The sequence below is a fragment of the Dendropsophus ebraccatus genome, chromosome 5 (assembly GCF_027789765.1).
Source record: "Dendropsophus ebraccatus isolate aDenEbr1 chromosome 5, aDenEbr1.pat, whole genome shotgun sequence".
NCBI classification, from domain to species: domain Eukaryota; kingdom Metazoa; phylum Chordata; class Amphibia; order Anura; family Hylidae; genus Dendropsophus; species Dendropsophus ebraccatus.
Window position 1 is genome coordinate 144178889 of NC_091458.1, and position 18297 is coordinate 144197185.

At 46.5% G+C, this 18297-nt stretch overlaps 1 protein-coding gene across 1 annotated transcript in view; it reads right to left on the bottom strand.

The window, feature by feature from the left end:
• The window catches only part of CRYBG2 (crystallin beta-gamma domain containing 2), a 144835-nt gene that overhangs the window by 63614 nt on the left and 62924 nt on the right, over window positions 1-18297 (bottom strand). Inside the window, exon 2 of the mRNA XM_069971524.1 lies at window positions 6606-6699. Coding sequence (XP_069827625.1) covers window positions 6606-6699 — 94 coding nt within the window. The remainder of the gene's footprint in view (window positions 1-6605; window positions 6700-18297) is intronic.

Consider the following 18297-nt stretch of genomic DNA (forward strand, 5'->3'; position numbering starts at 1 on the left):
AGGGTTTTACAAAAAAAAAGCACTGAGGACAGTAAGAAAATAACTAGAGATGAGCGAGTAGTGAAATATATTTAAAAATTCGAAATTCAAGTTGAGTAGACCGCGATATCGAATTCCAATAAAGTCTATAGGAGAAAAATGCTTGTTTATTGGAAACCAAAATTCGACCACTTGGAGGCCACCAAGTCCACAATCACACCCCCGAAAATTATGCCAACACCTCTGGAATGCAACTGGGACAGCAGGGGAAGCATGCCTGGGTGCATCTAACACGCCAAAGTCGCAGCATTACGACACTATCACAGCCTCCCAACAATACACTCCAAACACAATATAACCCCGATGTAAAGTTGAAAAAACACCAGGAAACCTTCTTTCCTCTACATTAGCATGGTCAGAAAACCAAATTTTAAGCAAAAGAAACATTTTCATGCACCCCTTTAACCCCTTAACAACAAAGGGCATAAATGTACACCCTGACGTCATTAGGGGCGCTCAGAGGGGGGCCGCATGGCGACCCCCTTCTGAACCGATGCGATCCCGATGCTATTTGCGGCAAAGTTGACAGCTGCATTTAAATGCCTGTTTTCCCCATACCTGGTGGTCTAGTGGGGGAACTCGCTCCCTTCATCTGAGCCAGCCAGGGGTCTGCGCCGTAATGGCGCTGATCTCGATTCGGCAATCTATTGTTCTCGACTGTAGAGCAATAGATCACAGATCTCATGGATCTATGTAGTATATGTATACTGCATAGATCTCAATGAGAGGACAGTGTCGCTATACTAGAAGTCCCTCGGGGGACTTTTAGTAAGTGTGTAAAAAAAATATTAAAAAAATTAATAAAAAAAAAATCCCCTCCCCTAATAAAAGTATATATAACCCCCTTTTACCATTTCATAAATAAAAAATATTAAATAAGTAAACATATTTGGTATCGCCGCATGCGCCCAAACTACTAAACTATCCCATTCGCACGGTAAATGGCGTAAGTGCCAAAAAATCCCAAAATGCTAAATATAGCATTTTTGGTGCACATCCAATCAAGAAAAATTGTAATAAAAAGTGATCAAAAAGTTGCATATATGCAAACAAGGTACCAATAGAAAGTACAGATCATGGCGCAAAAAATGACACCTCACATAGACCACAGGATAAAAGCGATATAAGGATGGGAATAGAGCAATTATAAGGAAGATTTTTTTTTTTTAAAGGTTTTAATTTTTTAAGTCATGAAAAAAATTTAATTTACATAAGTTATATATTGTTGTAATCACTTGAGGAACATGTATAACAAGTTAGTTTTACCCTAGGGCAAATGGTGTAAACCCCCCCCCCCTCAAAAAAAAAAAAAATGTGTTTTATTTTCTATTTCACCACACATATTATTTTTTCTGGTTTTGCAGCACACTTAATGCAAAAATTAAGCCTGTCATTGCAAATTACAATTAGTGGCGCAAAGAATAAGGGCTCATGTGGGTCTCTAGGTGAAAAAAATCCAAGTGCAATGGCCTTTTAGCACAAGGAGGAAAAAAAGGAAGCGCAAAAATGGAAGTTGGCTCGGTCTTTAAGGGGTTAAATCACGGTGCCTATGACAACTACAGATGGCATAGGCAGGTGGGAAATCAAACAGCAATCACCGCTAACTGTCATTGTGTGTTTGTGTGTGTGATATGAGGTCAGACACATTCTACACATAAAGGGGTGTGGTTCTCATGCAAACCATGTAAAAACTGAAACTGAGGCCCGTTGGGGAGGTGAGCCCTCGAAAAATCCTGGGAGTTACAGGATTATACAGTGTTCTTAAGAGACCCTGGAATTTGAATGTTCACACTTTAAATCCTTTAAAGAGTATCTAAGAGAAGGCATATAGAAAGAAAATTAGCAGGCCCTTGAAATGGGTCCTCCAAAAATTTATTTTTTGGCCCTTGAGGTAAGCCCTCAAACACTCCCATTCGATTTAATTTAATTTAAAAAATAGTAAATAAAAGATTGAATTGAATTCAAGTTAATTTGAAATTAAAGATTAAAAAAAACAGCCAATAAAGTGGCTGTTACCAACCTTCTAGCTTCTGCCTTTGAAACAGCTACAAAATGAAAGGAAGGTGGAAGACACCACCAACAAGTTTTTATCTAGAGATAAAGGATCCTACTAAAGAAGCAAGATTCTGATTGAAAGTTGAAATGTCAAGTTTTTGCCCCAAACCTGGATGCAATTGTGCATGAGAGCCTAATTATAAGAGCTAAGGAAGCCAGAAGGCACAAAAATTATCAATACCAATTGGGATGAGCATTGACAAAAAATAAGTTGCGCCCTCCAAAATGGAGTTTAGGCCCTTGAGTTGAGCTCTCCAAAAATGGAGTTAGACAAGTTATAATTAAAACTTTCAAAAAATGCTGTAGAGGTGAGCCTTTAAAAAGTTATTTTGTTGCCCTAGAGGTGAGCTCTACAAAAATGGAGTAAGACAAATTTAAATTGAGACCTTCCAAAAATCGATTATGATGCCGTCGAGGTGAGTCCTCCAAAAATTTATCTGGATATACTTACAGTGAGCCCTCCAAAAATGTAATTTAACAACGTTGAGGTGAGCCCAACAAACATTATTTTTAGGCACTTGAGCTGAGCCCTACAAACAGTGTTTTTTAGGGCCTACAGATGAGCCCTTGAAAAAATTATCTTGAGGCCCTTGAGGTGAGCACTCGAAAAAATTGAATGGATGGCCCTTTAGGTGAGCCGCCGATTAAAATTCTATGAATGGCCCTTGAGAAGAGTCCTCTAAAAATTAGCTTTAGGCACTTGAGACCTTTTAAAAGCGGAGTTAGAGGTGTAGGGATTAGTTCAAATGGCAATAGAAAAGTCTCTCTCTATATGCAGTTTAGCCAAATATTTTATATGGCACCCTGGAATTCGTGGAGCAGTCATCCCACCCAGCACTCAGACTGCTCCAGGGAAAGACTGGCCCGCATCAGCTGTGCGAAAGAGCCATATTATCTTTTGAAAAGTGTCAGTAACCTAGGGTTACTGACAAAAGCTACCTACTCACTTCACCGAGGCCAGGCACCTCGGTGAAACGTATCTGTCATATACTATGACACCCTGTACCTTCTCACAAGGCCCTTGAGTTGAGCCCTTGAGGAGTACCCTCCAAAATGAGCTTCAGGCACTTAAGGTGAGCCTTTTAAAAGCAGAGATAGAGGCCCTTGAGGTAAGGCCTCCAAAAATTCGCTTTGGGCCCTTGAGGTGGCGCTCCAAAAATTACTTTTTTTTTAAATGGCCCATTTCTACAGTGGTTGAGGAGTAAATGAACTGGAGCAGACACATGGCACTTCCCTTTTGGCTGCCGGCATCAGCCGGCTAACACCATCAGTTGACAGCTGACTGCACTTATCTGTTATGATGACACTGAACACCCTTTCTGACAAAATGCTGGCGGCAGGGCAGGCAAGCAACTCCAAGGCGTACAGGGACAGTTCCAGCCACGTGTCCAACTTGGAGACCCAGAAAGTGTAGGGCGCTGAGTTATCAGGGAGGACAGTGCTGTGGTCGGACAGGTACTCCCACAACATCCGCCGTTACTTCTCCTTCCTGCTCACTACAGACCCCGCAGTGATGGAAGTTTCGAAAGGGGGTGCCATGAACGTGTCTTACACCTTGGAGTAATGTTCCCCTGGTGCCTGTGGACCTGATGGATGTTTTCAGTCTCTGGGAAGATTTCTCTTCTCTGCCGCCAGCGATGGTAGGTGGTAATATTTACACCATGTTTTGCAAGATTTCTTTATGGTATTCCGGCAGTCAATGGCTCCTCTCCTTCACCGGAATAAAAGAATAAAAGATGATTTTATGTTCTGCACAGCACACAAAAAAGTAGTACCACGCTTATAGTTTTTGCCTCAGCACACAAGGAGTATACAGCCGTATACCCTCTCTATGACGTATTAGAATGCCCTACAGTAGGCAACAGGCGTTAGACTTTATGTTGCGCACAGCACCCAGAACAGTAGCACCACACTTATATTTTTTGCCTTGGCACACAGAGTATACAGCCGTATACCCTATATAGACAGATACACTGCAGCCTATTCCTCACAGTGAATACACTCCAGCTGCCTGTCTGAACACACCTATGTGCTACTAGCCGTTTTAATAGCAGTATATGTTTAGATAAATGTATTCTTTCTATAGCTTTAGCCCTAACAAGGGCTTCTGGGGGTCTCTCCTGCCTAAAATCACCTAATAACTAAGGGTGGTATTACACGGGCCAGTGGGGGCCCAATGATACCTGTAAACGAGCGCCGATCTGCTAGATTGGCGCTCGTTTACTGGGCCTATTACACGGCCCGATAATCGTTTAACAAGAGCTGCAGTGACATTGTTACCAATGCCCTTGCTTTAACCATATACTTTACCTATCCACGCTCCAGGGCTGCTCCTGCGGTCCCCTTCTCCCCGAGTCCCACGCGCTCTAGCTTCCGGGACAGCCGCGGCCTGTGATTGGCTTAGCGGCCGGTCAGCTGACAGGCCACTCTGAAGCTACAGCGCGCGGGACCCGGGGAGAAGACCGCAGGAGCAGCCCCAAAGCGTGGATAGGTAATGTGTATCGTCAGTCGCCGGCCGCGCACCACTATTATACATAGAGAGGCGCGGTCGACGCCCGACAATTATAGGTTCTAACCTATATCAACAATCAGCCGATGACAACGATCATCGGCTGATCGTTGTCTTTATTACACGGAGCGATAATCGGCCGAATCGAGCCGATTATCGTCCCGTGTAATAGTACCCTAACTCACTCTGCTACACACTGTCTCCCTCTTTAGCTCTAAGTAGCATCTGATAACGAATCTCAAATCCACTATTCTATTACTACAAAGGTCACATGGTTTAGCCAGCCAAAGAATGTAGATTCTTTTTTTACTTCCTGTGTGCTCCTAGTGCCTGTACCACACCACCTGGATAGTAATTGATAAAAAAAACCGCAAGGGAAGGTGGGAGGGGAATCACATTTTTACTGCATTTTTGATCGAATACTCGATGGAAAAGAAGTATTTCGAGAAGTGTACTACTCAATCGAATACCTACTCGTAGTACTCACTCATCTCTAAAAATAACCATGCGCTATGGGAATATAACAGCAGGTTAGAGTCTTCTAAAGTCTTGTACTTTCTGTCTTTGCAAAATGGACACTAATGTGATTCATTATATTAGGAACCTCACTTGGTGGTTTCATGGCACAACATCATCTGGTGTCAGTGAACAATGATATAATTACCCAATAACATCATGACACTTGTGTAAAGCAGGCTATACACAAAAACCTATTTCCCCTGACTCCCATTACCATGCACACTCAGCTTGGGTGAGTGTGCATATTTATTTTAGTGGGTAGAGGAAAATAAGTCACTTCCAGACAGCTCTGGCAGTGTCCTATCTCTCACTAGAACAAAGATGGAACATGCTCGAGCCCTCTTTCCCTGCCATCACCATAGAGGGGCAGTCAGGAGGCCTCATATACATTAGAAAGGATTCAAACAAATCTTCTGATTTCAGGGTTCATTCTTGAGGCCTTTTTATATGGTCTGATTATCAGCTAGTAGCATTATTAGAAATAATGTGACAGCGATCAGTTGAGGACAGGGCAAACCTTGACTGTTCGTGTCTTTGGAGCAGGCTTCAAATTTTATCGGCAGCATATCTTCCTGTGTAAACAGGGGATGTGAAGTCGATAACGATAAAGGGAAATGGAAAGCACACATATGTATACACAGATCACACAGCAGTGCATACTTACCTTGTGTGCTGCTGCAATCTGGCATCCCGCTCTCCGGCTCTCTTGCCCAGGCCGTCTCCTCCCTCAGAATGATTGAAAGCCCCCTCCGGGAACCTGAAGACACAGCGGCTGGACAGGAGAACTGGAGAGCGAGATCACACAGCAGCACACTAGGTAAGTATGCACCACTGTGTGATCTGGAAAATGACAACACGGATATATAAATATCTGTGCTGTCGGTATCCATGGCTACACAAACGATACAAGGATCATTTGTGCAGCTCAGCCTCTCGATTGATCGTGTTGTGCAAAGGCACTGCAAAGGAGTGCCAATCTCACTGATCGTTAATCATTTGTATCTCATGTCGGCCTGTTTAAAAGGACCCTTAGTCCTCAAGACTGAATTAGCATATCCTTGTCATCAAGAGAACCTGCTAATTTTATACTCCTGACATTTCATTAAACACTTTACAATAATTATATTGCTTTTATTGCACTATAAAATTGCGTCTGGTATACTGCTCAGACACGTGTGTGAGAGCAATCCTCTAGTAAATAATTGCTGGTGACCCAGATATCCAGGAAGAACAGGAGGAAAACACATGAGTCTAAGCTACTCAGCAATGTCTGGTTTCTGCTCTGTCAGGACAATAGAAATTCTGTTGAGTAGTGGGTGGTTGCACAGAAAGAAGGAATCTTCAGTGACTCATTGGCAAGCTATGATGATAATTACATTTTATTATGATGTGTCAGGAATAGAGCTATCTGTTTCATGGATATTTAGGAAGACACTACTTGGAAACATCAGCTTAAATAGCTCTAATGAATGTAATAACCAACCTTTGATTCTCTTGACGCTCTTCTTAAAATGGAATCTTCTGCTTTCTGGTATCTCATCCTGGGGAGACTCTGTAATCCTTCTTGTGGTTCCTGCCTGCCAAATAGAAGGCAATAAGATTCTGTAACATGCATCGGCCTTTCTACAGTTCTACTACTACAAAGATCTTAGACTATTCATTGGTTCATATTGAAAGTCACTGCTGATGACAATTTATTATTCATTTATCAAATTGTTAAATAGGTACTTCGTCATTTTTTTTTCTTACAAATCAACTGGTATTAGAAAGTTATGTAGATTTTTTAATTTACTTCTATTTATACTTTAGTTCTATTCAAGTCTCCCAGTACTTATTAGCTGCTGTATGTCCTGCAGGAAGTGGCGTTTTCTTTCCAGTCTGACACAGTGCTCTCTGCTGCCACCTCTGTTTGTGACAGGAACTGTCCAGAGCAGAAGCAAATCCTCATAGAAAACCTCTCCTGCTCTGGACAGTTCCTGACACGGACAGAGGTGGCAGCAGAGAGCACTGTGTCAGACTGGAAAGAATACACCACTTCCTGCAGCTGATAAGTACTGGAAGGCTGGAGAATTTTAAATAGAAGTAAATTACAACTCTGTATAACTTCCTGACATCAGTTAATTTAAAAAAATATATTTTTTTTTTTGGCGGAGTACCCCTTTAAGGGTGCATTCACACGAACAGGATCTGCAGCAGATTTGATGGCGCAGATTTTAAGTTGCAGATTCAAAGCAAATTCAATCTGGGCCATGAAATCTGCTGCAGATCCTGTACGTGTGAACGCACCCTAATACTAGTATCTACTATGTAGGGGTACTATTAGGGGTTATATTGGTCTTTGCAGTAGTTACAGTATAGTGTTGAGAGATTGTTTTAGTTAGTTAGTTAGTGCAGCATTGTCTTATGCAGAGATACACTGAAAGGCCATGTTCACACATAGTATTTCCTTCAGTCTTTAGGTCAGTCTTTTTTTCTACCAAAATCAGGAGTGGAAACCGACAGGACAAAATTATAATGGAAAGATTTGCACAGCTTCTGTGTTTTCAACCCACTCCTGATTTTGGTTGAAAAAGACTGACAGAGGGGGGCGTGGCTTGATGGCTGACTGAGGCAGACGTGCCTCTCTGGAGCTCCTGCATACCCTGACCCACCATCCTGATCCATCCTGACTGAGCTTCCCCCCCATCGGCTCCTACTCTCCCCCTGTGGCACTGGGTGACCCCCCGCACCCCCTGTGGCGGATTCGGAGGCTGGCGGACACCCGTGAGGGACCCTGACAGACTGCGGCCTACAGGAGCTAACGGCGCCGGACATCGCGCGCGCCTGGCAGTGACGTCACCGCAAGTGGCCGGACGGCGACCATCCACCTCTCCGGTGCTCTCCTGGGATCAGTGCAGGCTGCTCCAGGCCTTCGGTTAGTGCTAGCGGTGTGGTGCTCGGCCCCCCGTTCCTCTTCTCCTCAGTGTCTGCCAGGCACGTCCGGACCCCCCCCCTCCTCTTTCCTCTCTGGCCGGGTGCTGATAGAGCTGGTCCCTCTGTGCCCCTGTGCTTGTGGGATCCGTGGGGTGAAGAGTGTGGTCGGTGGGGCTGTTAGTGTGGTGGCGCCTCTCATACCCGGCCAGTCAGTAATTTAGGTGGCAGCGGCCGCCATTTTGGCCATGTGGCAGGCCTCCATCTGCTGCCCTGCGGACACTACCTCTCATGAAATCCAGCCCTCCCCTGTGCACCTTTCTCCTGCATCCACCGGCTCTGCATGTAAAAGTTGGAGTACTCTCGTATCTTACTGATTGTGTGGAGGACATAAGCTGCTGTGACTGCTTCTGTGTTAATTGTGGCTGGGATCACCCTGTGGGACTGCCTGCTGTCGCCTGTTGCTACTGCCTATACACCTGCCTGCTTCTCCCTGACTGTATTCTGTTATCACCCTTCCTGGTGGCGGTGTTACCTGAGCTGCCTACACCCCATTCGCCATGGGAGGCTCCAGAGGGGGAAATAATCCTACTAAGACTAAGAAGGGTAAGGGAACCCCTGCTGCCCCCTCTCGTCCCCCTTCGGACATAGACTCTGGTTCTGAAGAGGTGGAGGTGCCCCCTGGAGGACGTAGTCCTGTCTCTGCGACTGTGCAGTCCCAGGCGGCTAAGCAGCGGGAGCGTTTCTCCAGGTCCCGGGAGCGCCGCAGGGACACCTCACTTCGAGGGCTCCCCAAGCCCACCAAGGCTCCACTCTCCAGAACGGTCCCAATACTCAGCATCTGCCATTGATGGGAAGTTCTCGGAAATTCTGGCGGCTATAAATACGTGCCAATCGATGCTTGTTACTAAGGTGGACGAGTTACGGCAGGACTTTGTCATACTGGGGCATGAAACCCAAAAGATCCGTGAGCGCACCACTGAAGTGGAAAGGAGGGTTTCAGAGGTGGAGGATGCTGTCCGGCCTATCCCTGCACAGATTGGAGACTTGCAGCGGCAGATGAAAGCGGTCATGGCCCGAGCGGCTGACTTTGAAAATAGATTACGGAGGAATAATGTTCGCATTGTGGGGTTACCTGAAAAAATGGAAGGAGATGACCCTGTGGAATTCGCTGAGCGCTGGCTACGCCAAATCCTGCCTGCTGAGACTTTCTCGGATTTTTTCACGGTTGAGCGAGCGCATTGTGTTCCTGCTAAACCCCTGCCACCAGGGACCCCCCCCTCGGCCTTTTCTGATTAGGCTGCTGCATTTTTGTGACCGGGACGCTATCCTGAGAGCGGTCCGGATTAAGGGGGAAGTCCTGGTTGACAACAACAGAGTGTCCTTCTACCCTGACTTCTCCGTAGAAATAAGGAAGCAGCGCACTCAATTTACGGAAGTCCGCAATAAACTCTGTGCCAAAGGCTACAAATACTCCATGCTGTATCCTGCTCGTCTGAGAGTGGTGGACGGGAATGCCACTAAATTTTTTACATCACCCACGGCCGCCCTGGACTGGGTGGAGGCGGCTCCGCGGAATCTACTGTTGGGATTGTTGCATGTTCTTGACGCTCCGGCAGTCATCCTGTCCGGGATTGCCAGTCTTTGCTAGTTAATCTAGGGATCTAGGTTGCCCATTTGCTGCTTATTTCATATGTCTTCCTGAAAACGGGGGGGGGGGGGGGGGGGGGGAGGGAGGGGGGGTTGTTCTTAGTTATTTGGTTAGGGGGGGTAGGGGGTAGTTTTAGTGTGAGTTTCCTTAGCTGTAGTTGGAGTCCTCTGCCTCGGCAGCAACCGGCCTCATAGTTCAGTATCTAGTTAGGGTCTAAGGTCTGCACTTATATTTCTGTAGTGTTAGACAGGGAGTTGGGTACCCAGTCAGGTTGACTAGGATGTTTCTGTTTCTCATTTGTTTTATGCTATGTGTTTGTCGCTCGTCTGTCTTGTGTGCTTGGTGGAGTGGTTGTTGGTGTGTGTTGCTGCGCCTTTCTCCCCCCCGGCCGATGACTAGGCTGGGTTCCATAGATCTTCATAACCCAAGCAATGGCGTCTCTTAAGGTACTCAGCTGGAATGTAAGGGGTCTTAATTCTAAGTTTAAGAGGGCTCTCGTGCTGGACTTTGTTAAACGCCATTCTCCCCATATCATCTGTTTACAAGAGACTCATGTAGTGGGACAGAAAACCCTGGCTCTGAAAAGGGCTTGGATAGCCAAGGGTTATCATGCCACCTACTCCACGTCCTCCAGGGGTGTATCAGTACTCATCTCCAAGGCTCTACCTATAACGGTCTCTCGAGTGGTGTGTGACCAATTTGGCCGATTTGTGATTCTTCATTGTGTGTGTCAATCGCTGTCGTTCTCCCTGGTCTCTCTGTACGTCCCCCCTCCCTTTTCTGAGTCTCTCCAGGATGTCATATCTGTTCAGCTATCCTCTTTCCCTGCAGACCCCGTTCTGGTGGTTGGCGACTTCAATGCGGTGCCCATTCCCTCCTTGGACAGAACGAGTGGTGTGGACCCGGCCTCCGCTCGGCTCAACGCCTGGTGTGCTGCTCTCCATTTACAGGATGTTTGGCGCTGGAGGTTCCCGCAAACTGTAAAGTACTCGTACTTCTCGCAGGTACATGGTACCTTTTCTAGGATTGACTTGGCCCTTGCTTCTCCTGATTTATTGCCCCGTATAGGGGAAATTTCTTACACCAGTAGAGGGATCTCGGATCATTCTGCCTTGCTAGTCTCCCTCCAACTGTCTTGTCCCCCTTCTTCTAAGCTGTGGCGTATGCAACCCGGATGGTTAACGTCCGAGGTGGTGCAGGAGGCTTTGTCGACTGCCCATTCCTCCTATTGGGAACATAACTCGGACTTCCCGGATCCACTCATCAAGTGGGATGCTTACAAGGCTACCATCAGGGGGGCATACGTCACAGGAGTTACTACCCAAAAAAATATACACAGGCGAAAGGAGGCTTCTCTGTCGGCTCTCGCCGACTCCCTGGAGGTGGAGGTGGCGCGCACAGGGGAGGAGGAGGTTAAGAGGAAATGGTCTAGGGCCCAGAGAGACCTCCTAATCCTACAAAAAGAACGCACAAGGAAAAAGCTTTTTGCTACGGAAGCGGCTCTCTTTGAGTTTGGTGATAAAAATGGTAAACTGCTGGCTTATCTGGCAAGAGCTGAGCGCCCCACAGTCTCTATCCCTGGTGTCCTTACTGACTGAGGGGATACGGTGACTGACGCTACTCAGATCAATTCTGTCTTTCGGGCCTTCTACCAGGACCTCTACTCCCCCCACTGTCCTCCTGATCCCATACTGTATGCGACCTTCTTAGATCAGATTCCATTGTCCTCTCTTACTCCCTCACAATCTGACGCCCTTGATGTACCCCTTACGGTCGAGGAGATAGTGGAGGCTATTAAATCTATGCCCTTGGGGAAGACACCTGGTTTGGACGGTATAGTTATAGACTGGTATAAAAATAATGCCGAAGTGGTGGCTCCGCATCTCCTTAATATGTACGGGGAATCCTTAGAGATGGGTCGGCTTCCACAGTCACTTCGAGAGGCCCTGATAGTACTGCTCTTAAAGCCGGGCAAAGACCCGTTGTCCCCTTCCTCATATAGACCTATCTCCCTCCTCACGATAGATGTTAAAATTCTGGCGAAGGTACTGGCGATGCGGCTTAATGGGGTTGTGCATTCTGTAATCCATCCTGACCAGACCGGGTTCATGCCGGGGAGAGCCACAGACATCAACATTTCTCGATTATTCATGAACATAACGGCTAGTGCAACGGACGTAGTTCCCGGATATGTACTCAGTCTTGACATCCATAAGGCCTTCGACTCAGTCGAGTGGCCCTTCCTGTGGTCTCTGCTCGGTAGGATGCGGTTTGGTCCGAGATTTAGGGCCTGGGTCCGGTTGTTGTATGCGGAGCCCTCGGCTAGAATACGCACTAACCTGGATGTCTCCTCCTCCTTCTCTCTTGGGCGGGGGACGTGCCAGGGTTGCCCGCTATCTCCCTTACTTTTTGCCGTTGCCATTGAGCCGCTTGCGGCAGCTATCCGTGCCTCGACCTCCGTTAGGGGCCTTCAGAGAGGATCAATAGTAGAAAAGGTGTCGCTGTACGATGACACCTTAGTGTATCTCGCTGATGTGGGACCCTCTCTGGGAGCCCTAATGTCGCTCATCTATGACTTTGGCGCAATATCTGGCTTGATGGTGAACTGGTCTAAGTCGGTCCTGATGCCCTTGTCCTCCTCTCTTCCTTTGCCTACTACTCTGCCAGATGGATTGCAGGCGTCCCGCCAATTCCGGTATCTGGGAGTGGAGGTCACTGCCTCAACTGATAGTTATATGGCATTGAATCTCACACCTCTCCTGTCGGCCACCGACCTCCGACTGCAAAAGTGGGGACCATTGCCACTATCTCTGATGGGAAGGATAAACATCTTCAAAATGATTTTCCTACCTAAATTTCTCTATCTCTTTCATGCCTCCCTGTCTTCCCGCCCAGGCAGTTTTTTGCAGGTCTGGATAAGATCCTGAGATCCTTCTACTGGCAGGGCAGGTCTCCTAGGATTGGATACTCTCAACTCCTAGCGCCCAAGCTTCAGGGGGGCCTTGCAGCTCCTAATATGTACCACTATTTCTTAGCTTCTCAATTGGTGTATGCTAATTGGTGGCTGGATCTGGACCTCAGTAATGCAGCGGTGGCGTTGGCTGGGGCGCTGGCTGGGTCCTACGAGGGCCTGACGAACACTCTCTGTAGATACACCCCCTCTTCCCCTTGGCTTCCCCCCTTAACTACGATACAAAAGGTGTGGAGGGTTGTACACAAACAGATGCCTTCTTCATCCTTTTCTCCTCGTACCCCCCTGTCGCTTAATCCCCATCTCTCGGAACTCATGGGTTTGCAGGGTGCTGCCCTCTGGGGGAAATATGGGGTTCGATATCTGTCTCACGTTTTCTCCCCTGATAATGTGTTCCGCTTCTTCTCTGACCTGTGTGAGTTGTATGGGATCCCACGCTCAGCTTTTTTTCACTATTTGCAGCTGCGGCATGCTATTCGCGCTCAGTTTGGCAGCCTTACGGTTCCCCTGGGGTTCACACAGGCAGAGAAGCTCCTAGGATCTCCTGATCTGGATAAGGTCCTGACGCTTAGTTACTTAATGCTGAGCTCAGAAGACTCGTCCCCTTTCCAGAAGGCGTATGAGAGATGGGTGGTAGATATCCCTTCCCTGGGCGATCAGCAGTGGAAAGAGGTGGTGCATACCTAGTATCCCACAGTGGTCAGTGCTAGAGACCGGTTGATCCAGTTCCGCTTTCTGATGCGTACATACTACACTCCGGAGAGACTCAGAAAAATGGGGGTGTCCCCCTCTGATACCTGTTTCAAGTGTATGTCTGATGTTGGTACCTTCATGCATGCTGTGTGGTCGTGCCCCAAAATCCAATCCTTTTGGCGTTCCGTCTTGCAATTCCTATCCGATCATTTTGACTTCCCTTTTGTTTGTACCCCCTCCGTGTGCCTGCTAGGTCTTATCAATGGAATCACACGCAATAAACACTATAGGATTTTCATCAGATTTCTCCTGTTCTGTGCTAAAAAGGTAATAGCTATGGAGTGGAAGTGTACTGATACCCCCTCCTTGGCTCACTGGAAAAAATTAGTTAATAAATATGTCCCGTTGTACGAAGCCCTTTATGAGCATCGCAAATGCCCCAAAAAATTTCAAAAAATTTGGATTCACTGGCTTATGCTTGATGTCACGGCGGATGTGTAAGCCTTTGTGCTGGCTCTTTGGTTGGGGGGGGGGCGGGTGTGGCGCTAGCTGGATGTCTGTGCTTGGTTGTATGGGTTGTTTGTCATGTCCTGTTCCTGGGGGGGTCGGGTACTTCTGCTTCGAGGTGGCCCTGTTTGTATGTGCTACAATATAGCTGATAATGTCTACCGCTGTGATAATGCATTTTGATCAACCCTGCAACATTTGGTCCATGTGGTTGTGCATTGGTTTGCTCTACAGGAGGCGGATTGTACTTGACCTCTCTTGTGCATGGTTTTGTTTTTTTTTGTTTCTTCTGTCTGTCTGTGAAAAACGTTAAATAAATTCTTTAAAAAAAAAAAGAAAAAGACTGACGGAAATGCGATGTGTGAACATGGCCTTATATATAAAATAAATTGGGATCAGGGCTCATTAGATTTTATTTTATCATGAAACCTGTATGCATAGATATAGAGTAAAGGTTTCATGATAATGTAAAATCTGATGAGGGGGTGTATATATACCTGTGCTTTAACAGTAGTTTTATAGCTCTAAAGAAATGCTTTTTAAACTTTTTATACTGAAGCATCACCTAAGGGTAGGTTCCCACTATGTAATCCATGCGGATAAGTTCCGGCGGATTCCGTCGCTCATACCCATTCACGGTGGGGCGTATATCTGCCGGCTCCATAGACACCATTCTATGGCCGGGCTGATTCCGCTGTCCGACGAAAGAATAGACAGTCAGTTCTTTTAGCAGAAGGCGTAATCCGCCCGGCCATAGAATTGTGTCTATGGTACGGGCGGAGAGGCAAGCCGCCGAGAACTGGTACGGGCGTCAGACTCCGCCTGAACTTCTCCGTGCGGATTACTTGGTGTTAACCTACCCTAACAAAGCAAAGTAATGCCTGAGCCTCATCAAGACTTACCAAGGGCAGGGGCGTAGCTAGGATTCATAGGGCCCCATAGCAAAAAAACGGGGGACAAAAATTAAAATCTCTTGTGGCCAGAGGCAGAATCCTGCCTGTACCTACAGAAGTGACTGGCAGAACAGAGAACCAATGGCTGCTTGCTCTGTCAGTCCACTGTATTTATCTATAAGGGCCCATTAGGAGCCTTTATGATCAAATAGACCCAAAGGTAACTTACAAGCTGCAACACAAAAAAGGGTTAAAAAGCATAAGACAAGGACATCTCTGCTTCACTGCTTGTGTACTGATAACCCCTGATCTCTGCACAGTGCTCCGCACATTTTCCTACTTGGTTTCCTTCTGGAGAATAGAAGCCAGGAGTTATCAGGGCAGTGAAGCAGAAATCTCCTTGTCTTTTGCTTTTTAACCCTTTATTTATATTGCAGCATGTAAGTGAACATTGGGTCTAGGGATGGTCCGAACCTGGTTCGGGTCGGGTCTGAACGGGCCCCATAGCAGCTGCCTGCCCTGCTTCTATGGTAGCTACGCCACTGACCAAGGGGATGCCTGGGCCTCACCAGACTGACCACAGGGATGCCTGGTTCTCACCAGAATGACCACGGGGATGCCTAAGCATCACCAGACTGACCACGGGGATGCCTGGGCCTCACCAGACTGACCATGGGGATGCCTGGGCCTCACCAGACTGACCAAGGGGATGCCTGGGCTTTATCATCTCTGGTGTCCATGAAAAAATAAAAACTATTGCTCAGTCTACCCTTCATTTGTATGCTTCTATGCTGTATAACAAGGTCAAAAATGTTGCTAAACCTAATACTGTTTAAGACTATGCAGCTTATGTTCACTTTTGTAAGAACTGCCTCCTTAGCTGTGCCTCACCAGCAACTATGGGGCACCTTACAGTTTGAGAAGCACTGCTCAAAGTGTGGTTTACATAGTTAATAAATAATACCCACAGCAAATAAAGCACCAACAAATTAGGTGTAAAGAGGTATTCATATGCTCTTACAGTCAGCCACTAAAACAAAGACAACTAAAAACAGATAAACAATGTATGTATACCGGCCCAGAGGCTTGTCTATTTCTGGGAAAAAAATAGCATTTGTAATGCATCAAACAGGTCTATATACCCTCTTTTGTAAGTATAGCACAGCGTTACCTCAGTCCTTGTCACTGTATTTTTAGGTTTGTTTGTGCCACCTAGTGGTGTTTCAAAAGCATGACAGCATGGATATAACTTTAGTAGGCTGCTCTTAATATCACCAGAAACTAAAGGGCCTTTTACACAGGCCAATTATCGTGCAAATAATTGTCAAATCTTGTGCATTTAAGCGATTATATTCTGGTATAAACGCAGCAACGATCAAACTACGAACGAAAATTTGTTCGTATGTCGTTGATTGCATCTTTTGAGCTGACCTCAGAATCATTATTTATCATTCTGAGGTCTTTGGCTCAGTTCACACAACGTCAAAAATAAAGAAAAGGCGGCCGCTTTTGCAATTTTGGTCTTTTTTTGCAAACAGCGGATAATTTTTATTAGTTGTTCACACACAGTTTTTCTTTTGTCACAGTTTTTCTCAGTTTTTACTATTATTTCAATTGACTTTACAATTAAGCCGCACCCAAAGGCCAATTAGTAACACCAAACTAGAATAATGTACCAATAGCCGTCATTGCACTAAGAGAAGGCTAGCCAGCTAAATGACGTCCGTTATTTTTAGACTCAATGACGGACGTCATTTTAAACAGAGCTGAAAAAACGTTGTGTGAACATAGCCTTTTAGTGTAAACACTCATTGCACATAGAACATACAGTGTTTTGCAATAAATTAGAATAGCAACAATTTTTTCAGTAATTCAATTCAAAAAGTGACCTCATATATTCTATAGAGTCATTACATACAGAGTGAACTTTTTCAAGCGTTTATTTCTGTTAAAAATAATGATTATGGATTACAGCCAAGAAAAACCCAAAAGTCAGCTGCGTGGCATGGAGGCGATCAGCTGATGGCACTGCAGAGGTGTTATCGAAGCCCAGGTTGCTTTGATAGCAGCTAGGGATGGTCCGAACCGAACTCTCGGCAATGATTCCCGCTGTCTGCTCTCTCCGTGGAGAGGGTGGATACAGCGGGAGGACCGCCTGGAAAACTGGGATACAGCCATACCCATAGGCTGGGTCAGGTGTTTTTCATCTTCCTCTTGACAATACCCCATAAATTCTCTATGGGGTTAAAGGGGTATTCCCCCCAAATTATTTTTGCACTAATACATTGCCCACCCGTTGCTTTCCATCTTTCCAATATAAAGTTATTATGCATTCTGCACAGTTTTGCTGTTATCTAGATGCATTCACCCCCACCGAATGCATAGAATCATCAAACCTCAGTCCAACCCGACACGCTCCCTGCTCCTGGCCCGCACCCTCCATGTCGGCATCCTGTGTCCTCCGTCTCTTCAATAGGCCGGGTTAGCGCTTCTAACCCAGCCAAAGTGAAGTAAAGGAGGACACTGCCGGCGGTGGCTGCTGTAAGAGAGGGAGACAGTGATCAGTGCAGCTGTCACTGTCTCCCTCTCTAACAGCAGCTACCCCCGTCACCCACACCATGTGCCCCCCCAGCCCCAGAGAACTATTGCCCCCTCACCCGCACCACCACCCCCAGTCCTCACCCACAGCCCACACCCCCCCCCCCCAGTTTCCTCACCCACGGAACGCACCCCCCGGGTTCTCACCCGTGGCACGCACCCCCCCGGTCCTCAATTCCGCTGACTCAACTCTGTTACTCTGCCGCCTCAACTCTGCTGCCTCAACTCTGCTACTCCACTGCCTCAACTCGGCTATTCCGCTGACTCAAATCGGCTATTCCGCTGACTCAACTCTGCTGCCTCAACTCTACCACTCCGCTGCCTCAATCTGCTACCTCAACTCTGCTACTCCGCTGACTCAACTCCACTGCCTCAAATCTGCTACTCCGCTGCCTCAACTCTGCTACCCCGCTGCCTTAACACGGCTACTCCGCTGCCTCACCTCAACTCTGCTATATCTTGTGGATATCAGCTCTGCTACATCATGGACCAATCAGGCATAAGCATTGCTCGATGGGAGATGTAGTTTTCTGGCCAGCGCCATGTTGGATATATTTTGGCTTTTTAAAAAACCTGTAACTTTGAAATGGAAGCAGCTAGAAAGACGGGAGACGGCTTAAAATTCTCAGGGGGACTTGGTAAGTAAGGCCAGCTAGGTTTGGGAGCATTTTATTTTTTTAGCTCTTGGGGGGAATACCCCTTTAACCTCTTAAGGACGGGGCCAATTTTCGTTTTTGCATTTTCTTTTTTTCCTTCTTGTGTGTAAAATGCCATAGCAGTTGCATTTTTCCACCTAGAAACCCACATGAGCCCTTATTTTTTGCGTCACTAATTGTTTTTTGCAATGACAGGCTGAATTTTTGCATAAAATACACTGCGAAACCAGAAAAAAATTCAATGTGTGGTGAAATTGGAAAAAAAACGCATTTTGTTTATTTGGGGGTTATTTGTT